This window comes from Anguilla rostrata, chromosome 18 (genome assembly GCF_018555375.3).
Source record: "Anguilla rostrata isolate EN2019 chromosome 18, ASM1855537v3, whole genome shotgun sequence".
Taxonomy (NCBI): domain Eukaryota; kingdom Metazoa; phylum Chordata; class Actinopteri; order Anguilliformes; family Anguillidae; genus Anguilla; species Anguilla rostrata.
The window spans coordinates 27,508,331-27,527,984 of NC_057950.1; the positions used below are offsets into that span (position 1 = coordinate 27,508,331).

At 39.5% G+C, this 19,654-nt stretch overlaps 1 protein-coding gene across 3 annotated transcripts in view; it reads left to right on the plus strand.

Annotated features, from left to right (window-relative positions):
- macrod2 (mono-ADP ribosylhydrolase 2) overlaps positions 1-8,660 on the plus strand; it is a 561,756-nt gene extending 553,096 nt beyond the window's left edge. For 2 of the 3 annotated variants that reach the window (XM_064316703.1, XM_064316704.1), the window contains exons 18-20: positions 4,666-4,734; positions 6,549-6,635; positions 7,186-8,660. In XM_064316703.1, the coding sequence (XP_064172773.1) occupies positions 4,666-4,734; positions 6,549-6,635; positions 7,186-7,214 (185 nt within the window). In that variant the 3' untranslated portion in view covers positions 7,215-8,660. The remainder of the gene's footprint in view (positions 1-4,665; positions 4,735-6,548; positions 6,636-7,185) is intronic. The other variant, XM_064316705.1, reaches the window with a different exon arrangement.
- Positions 8,661-19,654: the final 10,994 nt, after the last annotated feature.

A 19,654-nucleotide genomic window follows, 5' to 3' on the forward strand; every position in this document is an offset into this window, starting at 1 on the left:
AATAATAATAATAATAATAATAGTAATAGTTTGTTGTTGTTGTTGTTGTTGTTGTTGTTGTTGTTATTGTAAGAGAAGAAATGTGAAGACATTTTCTACTTTAATTTTCTCTGATTTGGAGAGCCAAAATAAATACAGGGTCTTAAGGCATGTTCATACAGTAGCAGTCATACCAAGTGCATTAGGCTATTTTCATTGCAGAATTGGCACCAATATATTGTTACATTATTTTGTTTGTCTCTCCTGCATCATTTCGCAAGACTTCAACGTAAGGCTGTGGATATTATGGAAATAAATGCATTATGGGAGATTGTAGTTTCAGTAAGCTGAACAGGAAGTTGCTGAGAAAAAGTCTTTTAGATTTTTTGAGTTGTATTATTTTATTTATTATTTTTGCTTGAATAATAATCCCTAGATCTTGTATATATTATTGCGTGCATTCAAAAATATTTGGGCATGAAAAACAGAATATGGGTAAAATTCTTTAAGTTTCCATTTTAGAATGACCTTCTTCAATACATGAAACTGGCTTTATTACAGTGACACTGAATTCGGCGTGTGTCTAGGTGAGAGAGGTGGAGGGCAGTAATAAGCGGTCTGTGACATTGTTTGGGTGAAAGCAGCGGGGTGCCCGGGGGCCCGTGTGTTAGGATCAAGGGCCACAGAGTCTGGCTGCAGGAAACCAAGGTCACGCCGTGTGATCGTCTGACACAAAGGCGTTCCCTTTCACCAGAGACACGGCCGAGCCCAGACAGAAGGCAGGCACGTGACCTACTGCCGATCAATAATTCCTGCAAGAGAATGTTAATTTAATATTAAAAGAATGTTAACTGAAAGGGGGGAAAAGATGGCCAGGTGCTCGATGAGCATATGGAACAAAAGGCGGTATGGCTGATTTAGTCGCCCTAAAGTAGATCAAAGGACTCATGCAGTGTTCAAGTGTGGGAAAAGGATATGGTCAATGCATGTCATGAAGTTGCTTTAAGGTGTAATGCGTTAGGTCAATGCAATTATATGACATTTCTTGAAACAAAACGTTTTGTTTATTTTGGTGTGCTTACATAGCGCGTACAGTAGCGATCTGTAATGACATGTAGTGTGAAGTGTAGTAGCAAAGATTGTGGGTCTGTTATGATTATTGTTGTTTTTATTGTGACAGTGCTTTCCAGTCCTAAAAAGAAAGAAAAAACTACGAAAAAATTAATGATTTGGATGGCAGGATCCTCCAAGTTGCACAACTTAGTGTGCTTACTCAAAACTCTTACTCATTACAAAAATTAACTTCATTATCGTCTAAAGGAATGTTGAGATATCATATAGCATACCATATGCTTAATCTGCATTTCCTCTTAGACCCCCAGCAAGTGGCCGTCTGAAACTAAACGTGCCTGTTTTGTATTCACACAGAGATGTTGAACTGGCTCTGCTTAATAAAGTCATCTTTCTCCCAGGAATGCAGTGTGTCTGCTGACATTTGCGATATTAAACTTCATCCTCGCCGCATAACAAGGTGGCAGTTTAATATTGCATTATTTGACCTAAAACGTCTTTCCGTTTCGCACGCGAAGGGCTGGAGACTGCTTTCGCCACCGAAGGGTTGTCACGGTAACCTCGGGCGGTGAACTGTCATCCGTTTCCTTTCAAGCGCGTTTTTTCTAAATGACACGAAATGGTAATGAAAACAGATCCCATACGTCTGCGTTCGGCGCAGGTGCTGCCGCAACAGATGAAGGCGCTGTTCTACTCTCGCTGGGAGAAAAAAAAAACTGCTTTGGATTTTTGTTTTTGCAGATGGATGATAGCGTACGGACTGTCCGCTGATAATCTTTGCTCAAGTCAGCATGAGCTTAAAATGTATCCCTGACGATGCAGCAGTTTCCTGAGAGATTCTCTGAATGAACACGGCCATTTGTGTGTAGATGCCTGGCAGCTGGTAGTGGTTGTCATGTCTCCTCCATATTGCTGCGAGCGATGCAGTTCTCACTAAATGGCACCAGTCCTGGTCAGCAGTGAGGCCTCTCAATAGCACACAGTCAGTGTTTTTGACCCCAAACCTTAATTCTCAAGCCTCAGATGGATGAATATAATATAAAAAGCTGATGCACAGGATGCAGGAGAAGGGTGTCCACACTGTACACACATCCTTCACAGGTCTCCTGTATCGGGGTGAGCTGCTGCACACGTCTAAAACTATCTGCATGGATAGGTCGCACCGAGTAAATGGAAACATAGCCTAATTTTGTTTTTGGGCGAATTGCCCAATTATGTTCTCTGCACCGTGAAGTCATATTTTCTGTCCACTGTAAAAAAAAAAATTTTTAAAGAGAAAATCAGGAATATGTGTCTTCCTGTTATTTGAGTTTTTATAAGATTTTTTAAATCAATTTGAATAAATTGATTTGCTTTTAGTCTTAGTGGGCCTGCTTAATTGTGTATGAATGGCTGTAACATTTATGAGGAATCCAGCCTGAAAAACAATCGCTCTCTTTCGATATGAGGCTGTAGAAGAAAGCTGAGCAAGGATTCATTTCAGATTAATTTAGCCGACCTCATCACACAGCACGCATTGCTGAAATCATTGTACAGCCATAAAACAAAAGATAAAACAATTATATCATTCATTTTATTATCTGACAATGGTGTCATTGCACACAGGAATACCGGAAAGCTGAAATAGCAGTGAATATAATGGTTCATTAAAGTGATCTTTCTCTTGGAGAAAGGAAGGCATAAGCTTGTTTCTTCTTCTTCTTCCTCCTCTTTTTCTTCTTCTTCTTCTTCTCTGCCCTTTTCACTTAGTTGCATTGCGTATATCTCTACTCTTCCCAATAAAATCCCTCCTCTGGCAATCTTCATTTACGCTTTTCATCTCTTGGTACCAAATTACAGAGTCTGATTCAATCAGGGCAGTGCTGGCAGAAAAGACAGCAGGAGCTGATCACATGTATGACTTTTTACTGCCGTTTCATCTCCTCCAGTCATTAGAAGCAAACTGTTGTGGCTGTTTTGAAGGTTTGACATTATTAATACAGAGGATAGTGTTATTTCCAAGGGAGAGAGTGAATCCAGATTCATCTTATCACAACAAATTAATTGTTTCCTGTCCACTTCTGTAGCCAAACAGGATTGAGTTTCTGATAAAACATGATCATGCAGCAGATATACATGATTTTCTTTTTGCTCTGAAAAAAATATATGTATATATATTTTAAATGCAATAGCCTCCAGTTTTTTAAATCCAGTTTTGAAACTCAGAAGTCTGAATCAAACAGGGTTTAGATACTGTTAGTTTCTGGGGGTGGTGATAGAATGTGACTCTAAATTCAGAAATGACAAATTACCATTTCATTTTGACAGCAGCATAGGGGTGAAATGAAATCAGTGCGCTGTCTGTTCAGGATGTCCACGTTCTTTACAGAGGTGTCACCAGGGCTGTCACATAGGGAGCTCTGATTTATCCCAGAAATCTAAAGTCATTTTTCACTGCCTGAAGGCACAGTACCTGTGTAACACTACTGGAGATAGCTGTCGGAGTAAACATAAAATCAGCTGTGACAGGTCTGTGAATTCAAATATTATCTTTGGAAAGACTTTCTATGATGAACTGGGAGGTCTGGCCATCCATAGCTACCTACAGGCTTACCACAGTGTCTCCCTGAGGCTGTGGATTTATAGACAGCCTTGCTATGAGCAAGAAACAGTACAGAGCAACTCTGTTTAGATTGGATACATATGCAAGCAAGCCTACAGATTTATATGTTTATTTATTTATTTTGTGGGATTTTATTTTCATCTGCCATGAAAGTATTTGAATTTGTTCACGCTTTTTTGAATGAAGATTGTTTTTGTGGTATGGATGTTGAAGGGGGTGGAATAATGATTTTTGGCATAAGATTGGATTTACATATTGTTCAGTGAGAGTTCTATCTTGACAGGAACCTAATTCATTTAGGAGGTTTTCCCTCTGTGGCTGTCAGTGGTTTGTTCCCTTTTGAAACAGGACTCTTTAGGAAGGCGTCAAATTGCTAATGAATGCTCTGAGCACTATCCATCAGCTCACTGTACTTTTCAGGCATGGGGTTTCAGCCATAATTGATGTCAAATCAAGGGATGGGGAACAAAGAATTGTTGTCAGGTCATTGGGAGACTTGAAAAAGACAAGTTTTGTTTATTTTATTTATTTGTTCACTTTTATTTATCTATTTCTTTATTTTTTTAGAGATAGCCTGGCATGGACGCCAAGAGAGTAGGTATAGAAAGTGAATGACTTTTTAAAAAATACGGCTTTAAAACGTAGCGTAGTTAGAGTCACTTTACCAACTTTCTTACGGCAACTGTGTTTAGCAAGAACAACCATGTTACTTTGGTTTTGCACATAAATTGCACATCATGGACACTTGTGAGAAAATGTGAACATTTCCAATATGTTATATTCCTTTTTTTTTTTTTTTTTTTACACATAACATTACTTTTCTGACCCTCTGAAGTCACTGAGAGGGACTGAAGGTGAAGCAGCTTCACAGCTGGTGGAACAGCCTTGCACTGTCAGGTCCAGATCTGTAGCATATACATATTTGACCTTGAAAATCATTTGAAGGACATGGCATTGCTCTGTAGTATAAACTGGAGTGTTTTTGCTTGTGCTTATTTTGTGTTTGTTCCCAGGTGTGGAAGGGGATCCTGTTCCAAAGGACAAACTGACCAATGAGGAAAATGAGAGCAGTTCTGGAGAAGGTACGGGGTGAAGCCATGCCGTTTACAGTCTGTGTGGCGTGTTGTGAACTCAGTGTCAGACAAAGAGGTTCCACAACATCTGGAGCTCCCTTAAATTCTCAACTGTTTTTACTATTCAGGCTTTTTTGTCCAAATTTAGATGGTCACAGCCGTTTGAATGTGTATTTGGTATCCTATTTACCTTCGTTAAGAGAATTACTGTGGGGACGTCTTTACTATGTGACCTAGTTAGGCTGAGGGAGGTGTCCTTCCACAGATTTCAGATTACAGGTGTTCAACCACATGCAGTAATTAGCACCCTAAGCAATGTGGGCTAAGAGGGCTAATTTCACTTAGCTCTGAATTCAACCAAAACTGGCGAGAGCTGTTAAATTAAACAAGGAAAGAAGACAAAACCTAGGCTTAAATTGTCTGTCCTTAGCACTGAAACCCTCCCACCTCCCCTTGCGACTAAGACAGAATGCACAAGAAAAGGCAACTGCTAATTAGACTGACTTGTTCTTTAACCCCATATTGGGACTTGTGCTACATAAGCATGCATGGAGAACAGGCATGTTCCTTATTTATTTAATTTAATTTAATTTATTTTTTTGTCAGTGCTAATGTGAAAGATTGCGTCCCTCAGGTCCATATGGGTCTGTTTCTGGTGGTGCTGGTTGCCAGGAATCCTCCAGTAAACAACTATGTTGTTTTTTTCCCTCCCTCAAGGCCAAACCCCAAACATTAAACTGTCATTAACAGAAGCCCTTTGCATTCGTTCTGCTGTTCGGATCCCAGTTACCAAAAACACTCAGTCTGTCCTGGAAAGCCACACTGATAATTCTGATCATTACACAAAGGTGTGTCCCCTATCTGCTGTTAAATAGTATATACCATCACTAAGCTGTGGATACAGAATGAGCGAGTGTGTGTGTGTGTGTGTAGGTGTGTAGGTGTGCATGTGTGTGTGTCAGAGAGAGAGAGATTGTTAAAATGCTTCATTAAATAAAAAACTGGTTCCTCCGTACAATCATCAATCATATTGACAGGAGACAATAAAGTTTGACCTTACATCAGAAACTCTCAACAGAAGGCAAAGAAAAAAATACAAGAAAAAAAGACAATGAGAGAGAGAGAGAGAGAAAACAGTATGATAATATAAGAATAGTCCCCCCAAAAAACTACAAATCGTTCAGCCATAAAGTTATACGTACAAAATTACTCTTTCTAAAAGAGGCAAGCATTTAAAATCCATTACTGTTATGTAATGTAGACAGCAGGCAGTTTTAAATGGGTAATAAGATGCGCTGTAACATGGGATTTACATGTTCTGGCTGTCGGTCGAAGCGTGAGCAGCCTTGTAAACGAATGTATTTCCTGCCGCTTCTTGTCAACAAATGAATTATGAAACGAGGTGGAAAAAACCACGGAGGCCCATACGCAAGCGTGCCGGTTTCAGGGATTTGATTAATGCTTCCGTTTTATTACAGTGAGAATGTGACATTTTTCATATTTTACCGTGTATGGTTTTTTTTTCTTCTTCTTTCTTTTGCTTTGTTGGCAAAGCCGGAACAACATCCTGTCACAAATTCAGAGAAATATTAGCTTTATGTGACAAATAACTGCGGAAGGCCGTGGCGAGCCTTCAGGAGATACGCTTTATTGTCGTCGCTGTAAAAATAGACTCAGCCGAAGCTCGCTGCCGCAGCGTTAGCGAGCGCCCGCGCGCGGGTCCAGAGCTCTGCGTCTTCTGGGCTCATCTGATAGCATCAGACACCGGCTTCATCATTCCCAGACCGAGGACGTTACACTCACTCTTCCCTCCTCTCGTTTAGCGGAAATGAAAACTCAGGGTGAGGAGTCCGGGGAAGCCGAAGTAACTCCAGCAGACAGCAATCAATCCAAAGGTGAGGAAAGCAGAGGTGAGGAGAGGTGAGGGGGGAGAGAAAAGCGTACGGTTTGTCGCGACCCGACTTCTTCTTCATATTTAATGGCCACTCGTGCTAAATTGAATTTCAGCGAAAGTCCAGCAGAGGGCTGCATTTTAGCAAACGTCTGCTTTATGGACTAGTTATCTGCCCCAACACCCAGATATCAGCCCTGATTTTCTGTGCAACTTTACATTTTAAGGAGCTTAAACTTCAACTGAACTTCTACTTTTTATGTCCCATAGAGCAACAATGACAGATGTAGAAAATCTGTCGCCCTCATTTCCCTCAGAATGGCAGAAATATGTATGAAAACGCTGTAATTCCTATATGGTTTGCCCAATATGGATGTATATGCCCTGAAATAGAGCTGACAGTCCACACTCATATTCATCATTTCATTTATAATCCAATGCGCTGGAGTGCAGATCTAAAACAACAATTGTGTCTCAGCCCAAATGCATACACGCACACACACAGGCGTGTGCATGCACACAGACACACACATCATTTACAGAACCAATCCTTATTTCTTTCTTCCCAGATGGTGTGGGGCATTCTGAGGGCCCTTGAGGCAGGAGAAGACAATCGTGGTCACCAGGGAAACGGTGGACTGTGTGACAGCACATTGCACCAGTACTGAAACCCACAGGGGAGAAGAGAAGAGCAGGCAGTAGAGTACCAATTCATTAATTTGAGTGCATCATCATTTCTTACATTTTTTTTTTTTCAGTTTTTACTACCAACATTTCCACATGGAAAGATATGAATGAATTAGAAACATATATGAATGAAAAGATAGCAAAACAATAAATAAAATAAAACCAGTGGTTTGAGTCAGAGTGCATAGCACTACATCCCATGCTGAGGGTTTGTTTAGCTGGCCTGCCATGAGCTTTGATTGGATGAATGTCTTTGGGGGAAGGAAGAGAGCAGTCCGTCTTTAAGTTGGACATTCTCCACTTTAGTTGTTTGCTCATTCTTGGGGTCCCTGGAAGCCAAATGCCACCTACACCTCAAGCCTATTTATCGCTGAAGGTGACCGTACTAAAGTCCAGGGCCTTGCATTTGGATATAAACACTCTACAGCACGGTCAACAGGCTTCGCAGTATCTGTCTCAATGAATTGTGTACACGTGAGAGATGACCTGGTGATTTTCTGATTTCTTTTTTTTGAGAATCAAGGACAGAAGCGTAACTATCATGTATTTTCCTTTTCGTTTTTTTATTTTATTTTCTACTTGAAATGTTTGGGTTTAGAAACGTAGTGTAACATGGGAGATGGGAAAACAAACTACACACACTAATTATCTGTGAATCTGTTCTTTTTATTGGCCATCGTCATTGTGAATGCAGAACTTCGCTAATTCAGCTGACTCAACTATAGACCCCACAGGGCTCACCTGTTGTCATGAACCCTGCTTTCAAAAATCACAAAACTTCGCTTCGAAATTCGCTTTCATTTTTCCATGGTGCGCCGGTTAGTTTTGGCCTGCATAGCGGCCTTGTGATAAGAGGAGCTTACTTTGGGAACGTGCCTGTTTGGGAAAGACGGACGCGTTTAGACGCCACCGTGAGTCCACAGATCTTAATATCATTTTCAATATGTATTTCTGTTGCATGACAGCTTTGCTTTGAACTCCAGAGAACGTTTGCTCTCATTTTTGTCTTCTCTTTTTACCAGATTGTCTCTATTTACAGTTGAAAATCTGCCTTATTCCATAACATGTTCAATATGGGAAAACATGAGAAGGCGGTGTAAGTGCAAATATTTAGCAGTGCGTTGCTTGCAAGTTGTAATTACTAGTACCTGGCGTGATGGCTGATGCCTCTTTTTTTAACTGTAAGAAATTAAATACTTATAACCTTTTTTTGTTATTTCTCCCCTTCCCACCCCAAAGATTTATAAGTTCCTTTCATCTGTGTCATATGTCAGATTTTACTCAATGAAAGACCTTCATAATTTGATGTTTGCTTTGCTAAACAATGACAAAAATAAACTACAAAACAATGACTCAACTCCTGCGTATTTAGAATTTCTTCATATTGAGTAGTTTTCAGTGACATGCTTGTTTTTCAATGACATAGAGGTTTGTAAAACAGTACTTTTTTTTCCTTTTAATATTTTTGGACTAAAAAGAGGAAAGGGGTACAGAGATAGGGCCCAGAATTCCGAGCTACACCCCTGTGTGTACCTACAAATGTGGCTGGTAAGTGTGTATATAACACAACAGAATTGCTTGTGTGAGAACTCATTCAATTTGCTTACGATATACAATATATACACCTGAAAATTAGGTTTTTGAGGTGGTGTGAAGATAAGTGTATTTATGGCCATAAAAATAACAAAATATAATAAGCAGTACTTTTTTTGGAATATCCATTACCGGCCTTTCAGGACAACTAATGCAGTTTTACTGAAGTGTTCCCTGGTAATTGTAGTCTCCTCCTGTCTCAGGTCTTTTAATTGTGCTTGATTGCTGGCATAGAGCTCAAATGGCAAAATCTATCATTAACCTAATAATAATGGACCTCGTTGTACTAGAACCAATAATATGTATATCTGTAAGATATAAATTTGGCCCCTCTCTACTTAATATGGCCTCTCTGTGGTCCCCCATTTTTAAAAAATCCTGAAGTGGTCAGAACAAACTCAAACAAGTTTGGAAAAGAGGTAAAATATTGTGGGCCACTGAAAAGAAGCAACCGAAAACTGGCAAAGAAAAAAAAATAATAATTCAGTCCCGCTGACTGTTTTTTAACAATTGCTTTTAACTAAAACCAGTCTTTGTTGATGTAGAATTATGAACGCTGTCAAAAATAAATAAGCAAAATAAGGCTTGAGTTGGCTTATGGTAAAGCACGTATTCTAAAAAGTGCCATGTCTGACTTCACTGTCAAAGCTGCGAACATTTAAGTTCCAAAGGACCCCTGTTCCCAAACTGCCAGCATCTCAGACGTTCTGCTGTACTACCACAATATCCTATATGTGGACAGATTGCTTGTATAATTGCTGGAGAAATTGATTGTGTGTGCTGTGTCCCTTTTCATGACAGCCACACAACAGCGATACAACAGGTGTTGGTAGACATGAGTCACACTACTGTTTACTTCATTTTATTTGTCATAAACAATAATTTTACTCCTTTTGTTTGTTCTGCAGTGGTGTTCATTCAGTGTCTAACATTTTAGACACGGTTGCACGCAGCCATCCTTTCTAGTTCATGAAAACAAAGCAATTAACAATTAGTCAAAAATTATTACTGTGAAAGGTGGCGCCCAGAATTTTCTGCCTGATTTTCAAAACCATATTTATAAATGGATGGACAGAAATGTAAAGCATCAGGAACAAAAATAGGTTTTGTGCCAAGTTATCCTATAACTGGATTCTCATAAACTTTAGCCTATGTTTCATTAGTGCTAATTTCATTTAACCATCATCCAATTGATGACATTCCTGGAATAAAACGGATTATCCTCATTCTACCCGGTTGAATATATTTTAGCTCTACACTGATTCTGTAAAGTTTAATTATTATTTTTTTAATTAAACTAATTCATGTTTTATTAGATTCAGTTGTATCAGTTTAGCATTAGGGGTGTCAGAATATTTTCAAACAAAAGAACAATTTAATTTATTTTGAGTTTTTTCACTCACTCCAACTAATTTTACTTAGAGAAAAGCATAATTTCCAGCCAACAGATTCTCAAAAATGTGTGATAAAAATTCTTTCAAACTTCCCTTTGCCCAAGCAACTTAAAAAACTGTAGATCAGTCTTATGACTGTATCTCAGAATCTATGGATCAGTGCTGTGCTAACCAATTTAGGGAGTTCAAACATGTCTTTAGATCGATATCAGCGATCTGATAGAGATGTGACATTTTGTTCTTCTGTCAGCTCATTTTGAATGAGAGGTTGTAGCAACAGAAATCATTTGAGCATGAACTCAGGGTCTGAACTTTCTTTAAGAAAACCTGCAATGTCTTCAGATCTCACGAATGTGATTAAGGTAATCTTCAAAAGTTGAAAAATCTCCCAGGGTAAGGTACAGATATGGCTCCTCACCCAAGATAGCCTGTGGGTCATAACATTGATACTGATGAGGAAATATCTAACTCTGAGCTCAGAAAGGAGCAGCTTTGATATAAATTCAGTGGTATAAATGAATAGCATTTACCATTCTGGCTTGACACAACTGCAGTTATAAATTAGTATTACGAGTCAATTTATTGTATAAATATTCCTATAAACTGCAGTTATGGGGCCCAAGCAAAAGCAAACTTGTCCATTGGAAGGAATATGATAATAAAAAAATAAAAAAAATGTTTTGTAAAGATAAGTTATTATATATTACAACTACATCTGAAAACCTTCGACTAAAACATACAAATTAACTTTCAACCTGTTGGTCTGAATGTAGCAGACAAACTTAGACAAACTTAGTCTGTGCTATCATACACCTTTTTGATGCAAAAAGTAGCTGGAAAAATAGTCAGAAGTCATATAAACAGCCATATCTAAAGCTTTGGGCATGCCTTTACCATTCACGTGAAATGCAGCAGTTAGTCTGTGCTATGGTGCACATTCTTGCGAAATTACAGAAAATCTGGGCCACATTAAAGGTAGGTGAAGGTAATCACTTATAATAACTTAAATGTAACATGGTAAACACCAAACTACCCAAACAACAAATGAAACCTCTGTGAATACCCTATTAAGAAAAATAAATATTTTTTAAAAATGAAGACAGCCACCACGCAGCAACCCAGAAACAGTGCGCCATGCTCCTAAGACTGCCTCCTGTCGCTCCAGAACCAGAATTGCTTCCACACCAAGTGCAGAAGAGAGAGAAAAAGAAACCACTGACCAAGGCTGATACCACACACTGGACGTACAAGTGGGAAAGCAAATAACTGTTCTCCCCTTGAGTAATTTTTGCATCAATACTCGACCCACAGGTGGCGACTCTATCCAGCACCTCTTCAGCAGGTAAGGTAGTTCTCCTTGCAGGAAGCTTGGCAGCGCTTCTGATCACGTACTTGGAATAAAGAGACTCAGGAGCTCTCCTCGTGCAAAACCTTCGGTAAGTATTTCAGCAGAATTCTACTCACCCACCGATTATCATGTGAGAACCAAATCTTCTGTCTCCCTTTGTTCAACTCTCGGAACACCATGAGAGACACCATTCTGACATACAGCAAGAAGATTATGGTATGGAAGATTATAGAAAATAACCACAGTACTATCAAGTTTACCAAACCATTGATGAGGTCCATCAATTGAAGTTTAGTCAAATATATCACACCCATCAACATGTCAAACATGTCCCACAATTTCATGTCACATTCATAATTCAAAACCAGCCAACTCCTTATTTATAAGCATATTGAAAAGTAATAAAAAAATATATCGAGACTGTATTTAAATGTCCACTGATATAAAATAGGATCACGTTTTTCAGTGAACCTGTTCCTCAGCTGTGGATTCAATGGTGTTTTCACTGTGCCTCAGAAATATTCAGTCAGATCAGTTATTTCTTCCAAGGCCTCCAAATGGAGTCTTCTGTTTAGACTTCGATAACAACAGCCTCATTAAGTTTAAAGTCTCAAGAGAGAGTCTTTTTTTCTGTGCTTAATGTTTTCAGCATGCGTACTGAAAAAGTTATGATTTGTTTTAAAATGCATGCCCTTTTGTGAAAACCTAACAAACTATACATGCTTCTCAGTTGTCACTATAATAGCTTGCCATTGGCTGGCTGTGTACTGGGTATAGTTACTGTATACGCTCCATGTCAAGTCATTGCTTAGCAAGTCTCATTGGCTATACTGAGGGACTGCTTGGCCACTACTGGTCAGAGAACCTTGTAGGTGGGGTCATCTTATTCAGGAGAGTATATGTAAACAGGAGATAGTAGTGTTTCTTATGTACACCGTACTGTCGATGTGTATGCAATGACAAAACGGATAACAATGATAATTCCTCTGGAGAACTGCTTAGTAATCAATGGGCATTCTATTGATATTTCTCTAAGCACATTTTTGGTAGTAAAAACTACGATGGATTTTGTTTGCTGGACGCTTGCTGTGATAAAGATAGCAACTTTACTGTGATTTGTGTCAATTGTGGATTTCCAAAATGCATAGAAGGTGCAGATCCCCAAAGCAGTTTTTCCTGCCCATATGTTTCAAGGAACCGTTGTTGCTAAAACATTATCATCGTAAAATAATTTATAGAGATAGATCCATGAATTTTTACAGTATATTGTGTGACCAGATTGATCAGAAATTTCATCATAAAAATTGAATTAATGCAAATCAACCCACACAGGCCGGAATATGGGCGAGTGCAACTTAAGGAGCTAAGGTGCACAGCAGAAATATAGCATACAGTTCACGCAGACTCTTTGTTTACACAACCCTGATAACAGGTTTCCTTTCTGCTTAGCCGTTTCTATGACTCACATACAGAACATACTTTCCGTGCCTCAAACAGTGAGCCTTATCTGCCAGGCCATAAAAGCATGGCACCAAAGTGCAGGCATAAATCAAAGCAGAGGCAAGACAGAGGCACAGTTATAAGCCTTGAAGATGCACCGACAGAATCTTTGCAACAAGAATCACACACAGTAAAATGTCCTGCGTTAAATCAACTCTTACAGCATACACATGGCCCTGCTCTGGTTTAGAAGAGGACCATAGTGCCCTGTTAGTGCACAGTAGAAATCGACTCTATTTCAACTCTCCGAGGAAGAAGTCATCAAACAGCAGTCTGCAGATCACGCAGTCGCACAGTAAATGCGTCTGTGTGTTTGTCATGGAAAATGTTGGCTAAAGTCACAAAGCTGTCACTGGCAAAGTTGTTAGAAATCACTGAAAACTGGATTGAGTCAATTGACAATTGCCGCCACAGCTGGAGAATCACAGCCCGCATTTTGTCCTGCGATGGCCATAGTTATGGATATGCTATTATGACGCACCAGAAGACACATACATTTCCCCACATCTAATTAAGATATTCAACGCACGAAACAGGAGTCTTTTTGTTTTGTGTTTTTAACAGCGCCTTTTAAACTGTGCTTCATATGCAGAATGCGATTACAGGCAGTTCCATTTGCTGATTCTGCTGTATAATTAACTGTAGCCTTGGTAAATAAGACATTCATTTCACACAGACTGCTTACGCACCGACATACCCTCATCAGGACACATTTTGTGCTGTAAGTTTTATGTGTGCACATCTGGCCCCAGGTGTTCAGTGATGTGATAAATGAATTATTTCTACAGTGGTGTGTCATACGGAAAAAAAATTTAAAAGACTTCAGAATTTCTACAAATTAAACTTTATGCTTGTAAAGAAGATAGTTGTCCATGCAGTATGCCTGAGAAAAAATGAAGATTGAAGAGTTTAATGACTGTTCTGTGGGCAGGAAAAAGAAAAAAAATAGAAAGGATTGATGCACACTTGGTCGTGAAGACAATGAAGGAGGAGTGGGTAGACAAGTCTTTAAAAGCGCGGGATGGGAATTTATGTCACAGTTCCATTCTTAATGCTCAGTGACACCAAGGTAATCAGGAAGTGGCCTTTGATTGGTTAGTTCTCCATTATGGTTCTATGAGATTTCTCAGGCACTCGTCACTCAGTGCCATTACGCCCTGAAACAGATCAGAGACAGGTGGTACTGAAAATTCTAAATGGGCTGCCCGTGCTGTCTCTTCTACTCAGTGTTAAAATCACTCCATTAGCTACAGATACTTTTTATGTGTCACTTGTTTATGAGAAAAGTAAAGCCCAGTCTTCCTATTTACAAGTAGCTAATATCTGTGTGTCTAAGAAATCAACTGTTCATGCACAGCAAGTTATAAATCAAAATCAGTTCAATTTATTTTTGTATGGTTTTTTACAGAAAACTGTCACAAAGACACTTTACAGAGAGCAGAATATACTAGAGCACAATTTCACTTCATAAGTTATAGCATACTTACAAGCACATGCATGTTTTCCCATGTTTCAAACGATTTCTATATATCAGATTATATGATATAAATAATTTTGTTATCAAGTATACCAATAGTTTATCAGAATTTTGCTGCTGTCAGTTTTTATTTAACATAATATGGCTGTTCCAGAAAGATGAAAAATGCTCCATAGCATGTGATCTTTCATTGACAATGTGTCTTGAAGATCCTATTTTTAATCCCTTTTATTAAAAGAATTAATTGGAGTTTGTTTTCTGACTTTCAAAGAGTCAGCTGGCTCTGGATCTTTATCAAACAAAAACAAAACTTTTTTTGCCAGACAGGCTAGGTTTTGTCAAATCTAAGACCAGCAGACAGATCTCGAGAGTAGCCACTGTCTGTAAATCCACAATAAGCCTTTAAGTTAACTGAAACTTCTAAACAGCATACAGCAGTCTGAAAATGTCAGGTCTTACCTTTACAGATTTTAAAATCCATATGAGTGAGCTGGGATCCAACGAATGAGTAAACTTTCATCTCAAAAACTCACCACAGGTTAAACCAGCACATGCCCAGACATTGATCCTGGATAGCACATGGTCCAGACCTACCTCTATTGCGGCTCTGCCTGACCCTTAAATCCAATCACTGCAAATCAGAAACAACCTTTGTCAAGACTGAAAGATTAAAAAGAAGCCTGGAAAGACATTGAGTAAATCGCCTTTCACTGTTTTTATTAAATAAAATTATAATAAATCACTACTACCTATTATAACACAGGCTGATCAGGATAATAATAACGATGTTCCATCAGTTGCCTCACCATTATAGGAATGTCATATGTCTTTTGCAGAAATAACATGGTTCACAAATAAAGTTGTTTGCTAATAAAGCATGTACAAATCTGGTGGCAGAAGAGGTAATTACTCAGTGCATGTATTTTTGTGAGAAGCACAATCTGGTAATGGTGACATGCTGCTCACATTAATTGGTCTGGTGAGCGAAGCCAAATACGGCTCTTCTGGCACTGAAGACCACAGCATAGACTTTCCTCATGAGAAACACTGCACACTTTATGGGAGGTGCTGGTGATAACCAAATCTCCAAGTTATGCAAAGAAAGCATATGAATTTTTCTTTGACCATTACAAATACCCATTCATGTATTTGAGGGAAACTGGAATTGAAGGAAACATTTAAACAAACATGTATTTTTTCACAATGACTGTGTCAGTTAGTACAATGCTTGTTATGTTTATTGTACAGATATGGGATCACAAGATGAGCAGCTAAGGTGCACAGTGATAGAGATTTATTATATCGTGCTTCGGGGTGTTCGTGTATCATATCTCAGTCTCTTATATTTAAATCTCCCAGTAGAGGACTTCTCCGAGAAAAATCATAAACTGCCACTACCCAAAGCAAATAAAACACGATAATAATTCTAGTAGGGCTGTTTTTATGACCATCTTCACTGTGAAGCCAGCAAATAATTGTTTTGCCTTTGGTCGGATATGATGGGGTATAATTCAGCAATGCATAATTTGCAACCCAATGCCTTTACACTTGCATATGCTTTGTGGGGACGTGACCGCATGTGGGGACGTCCCTGTATGCCAAAGGTAAACCATTCCAGATCATTTGAACATTGAACTGCAGACTATTAACAGGACCAGGCCTCACTAACTTTATGCCATAGTACAGCCTGATGTATGGGAGACAGATCTGAAAGGATTGTGGGAGTTCAAAGGATCTATGTCGTGGACAGTTTCCTTAAGTCCTTCTGAGCTTGTCCTGGATCATGGCACGCTATACTTATCAAGGGAAAAACAGATGTAAATGTCAGTTAGAGCCTATAACACTGTATTTGATATATTAGCACAAAGGAGCTATTAGCAAAAATCCTGTGCCTTAGTTAAATGTGCAAAATTACTTTTGTTGGTAAATGATAACTTGAAATGTATATTCAGGTGAGAATATACAATTACTTGCAATCGGTGTAACAAAGGACGACCACTTCCTTAACAGTCAAAATGCCGAAAATTGTTAGAATGTAGTATTTTATGTGCAAACGGAAAGAGATTTGGAAGGAGAGCAGGCTGAGAATGATATTTATTTTACATTTCTGTGCAAACATGACTGTCCACACAGAAGTTATGGATAAAACAAGCAATGGCAAGAGTGATGTATTGTGAGAAGTCCGAAGGACATAAATGATTACTGTATCCATTCGCCTGCCACTGGAGGCTGTCATGATGAAAGCATCAAGGCAGGAGATCGTCCATATGCTGAGTGTAACCCTTGATACCGGAGGAAAATCCATTCCCTGCGATTTTCTTTATTCTACTTCATGGCTTTGGTTTGAAGACATTTCCTTCACTGTCATTTCAATAAATGTTAAAGCATATGATACTGCAAAGCTGCAAGTCAAATCGTGTTCAAAAGGAAAAGAATGGTGTTATGGACTCCCCCGTGGATTCAAGCATGAATCTACCCGCTGAATTTTTCACATCAGAGCCACAGGCTGCTATCACACAAACTCAGTTAGCTTCCACCAGCTCTCTCAGTGGGCTGAGGAAAACCCAGAGGAATATGCCCTTCCCATTTCAGACTCAACCATCTGTCCTCTGTCTCCCCGCATTACCTTACAGACCCGTTGTGTGGCCTGAGATGTGCAAGTTTGTCCAATTTTAAGGCTCTTCTCCCAACTGCATGCCTCCTGTGGCAGAATTTAAAAAATGATCGAGTATAACTATTCTTGAGGAAGACAGGAGGGTTAATTAAATATAAAGACTCAGGTACAGTCAGAACATGTAAGTAGTTTTTTTTAAAATTAATTTTATTTATTTGCATTTGCAGAAGACAATGAATGTACCCTCCTGACTGATTCGGGAAGGTTGTTCCACAATCAGAGGATTTAGGGCAGGAAAGAGCTGGGGCAGCTAGGCATGGCTGCCAGATTCTGGAAAAGGTGGGCCATCCAGCTGAAGAAAGGATGCTGAACAGAGGTCTGCTTGAGTGTATGGTGTAATCATTTTTGTAAGATTTCAACTGAATCCTGGTGGCTTCCAGGATTCAATTCAAATCTCTCACCCTGGCATAGCACTCAGTGAAAAATAATTCACAACTTGCTATGCTTGAGTGAGATATTTGAGCAACCAGAAGCCAGCGAAGGGTAAAAATAAATGAAATGGCATGTATGAATTTAGGCAGGTTGAATAACAGGCAGGCAGTAGCATTCTGGACTAGTCCAAGTGACTTGATGGCTGAGGCCAGTAGGCCAGCCAGAAAGGCATTGCAATAAACCAGATGAGAAATTATAAGGTCTTGTACAAGTAGCTGTGTAGCTTCTTGGGCGTTGAAGGGGTGGACTCTCCTGATGTTGTGAAGGGAGAACTTGCAGGTGAATACTGCAATGTATCCCAAAAAACTCAGCTGGTCATCCAGGGTCACACCAAGATGAATCTGCAGAGCTATTGACAGTGATTGAAGTATCAATCAACAGTGAACGTTGCAAGGAAGAACAAGGGTTCTGGCTTTCCCAGGATGAGCTTCATGTGATTGATAGACTTGCAGGCTGCAATGTCAGCCAGGCATGCAATGTTCTGAACTAGGGTGTCAGAGGGAGAAAATGAGAAAAAAAGGAGTTATCAGCCTAGTAATGATATTACCAGCAAAGCACAGAAATAACTGGACTAAGTGATTTGGTGAAAAGAGAGAAGAGGTGAAGACCAGCTGTGTAGGACACTCGCCAATAGGGGATGGAGAAATGAATCAAAATGACACAAATCCCCACCTGGTAGGATCGATCTGTGAGATAGGCAAATCATGTGAGGGAGGGGCATGACATGCCCATCTCCACAGGGGATGAGAGAAGCATCTGATGGTTTATTGTGTGAAGCACAGCAGACAATTTGAGCTGGATGAGGACAGAGCTTATTGACTTAGGTCTCCCTGAGTGAATAGCCTCTGTGCATGCAAGGAGAGTAGCCTCAGTGGAGTGGCCAGGCTTGAAACCTGATTGCTTGGACTTGAGGAGGAGAGACAGTTAGCTACACCCTTGAGAGTTTCAGATAAAAATGAGAGTAGTTAGACAGGTCAGTTGTGCATCTGGGTTCTGGGTTTCTTTGAGGAGAGGAGTGAAACAAGCCCTCTTAAGAGCAGCAGGGACCCAGCAGGCTGAAACGGGGCAAGGGATAAAAGAAGAGATTAAAGAATGATGTCTTTTCAAAGCGATTGACAGAGGATCCCAGCTGTTTCTGCCGATCCCAAAAACTTATCTCCACCTATGTTTTATGTTTGAATTTCAATATAAGTTTGTGTGAGCTGATGTGTAGTGCTGTTTCTGTCATTAGGAGCAATAATTTCAAGAATACTTTGAAAAACTAGTGTGTCGTTTATCTTCTCTCCCCCATCATCGATGTCCACGGAGGAGAACGACCACATCCTACAGCAGGAGCGACCATGCTTTTGGACTCCTAGCCCAAGATGAAATACATCAGATGTTCCTAATACAATACACAGCACCCCTTAATAAAACTCTTTTTCTTGCATATCCACTGAATAGATTTTTTTTTATTCTACTGTTTTACATGTTGGCTCATTCTCTTGTTTGAGAAAAAAGGAGATTAAATGTGTCCAGAGACAGAAATTATGAAGAATAGTACCTGAAGATAAAATTTTGTAAAATGTAAAATTACTTTGTAAATATTTGTGATGATCTGTGCTATTGACATGGTGCTGCACCACTCCCTGCTCTCAGCCCATTAACCGAGCCCAATCACTCTTCAGTATGCAGGGTGGTTAAGGCTAGCACAAAGCTGTAAAGACAGGGTATCAAATCACACCCACTTGTACAGTAACACATGCAATATTTATTTGTTTCAGCCATCTGGTTCCAGCAGTGATAACAATAGCTGCTCCCGCCCATAAGTTGCTGTCATGCAACAGATGCTCATTTTGATCACAGTTTAAAACATAAAGTGTGCAGCTACATGAGGTGGCTACTCCCTGACTGATGAGCTGAATGTTGAGTATGAGTGTTGGTTAAACATTTA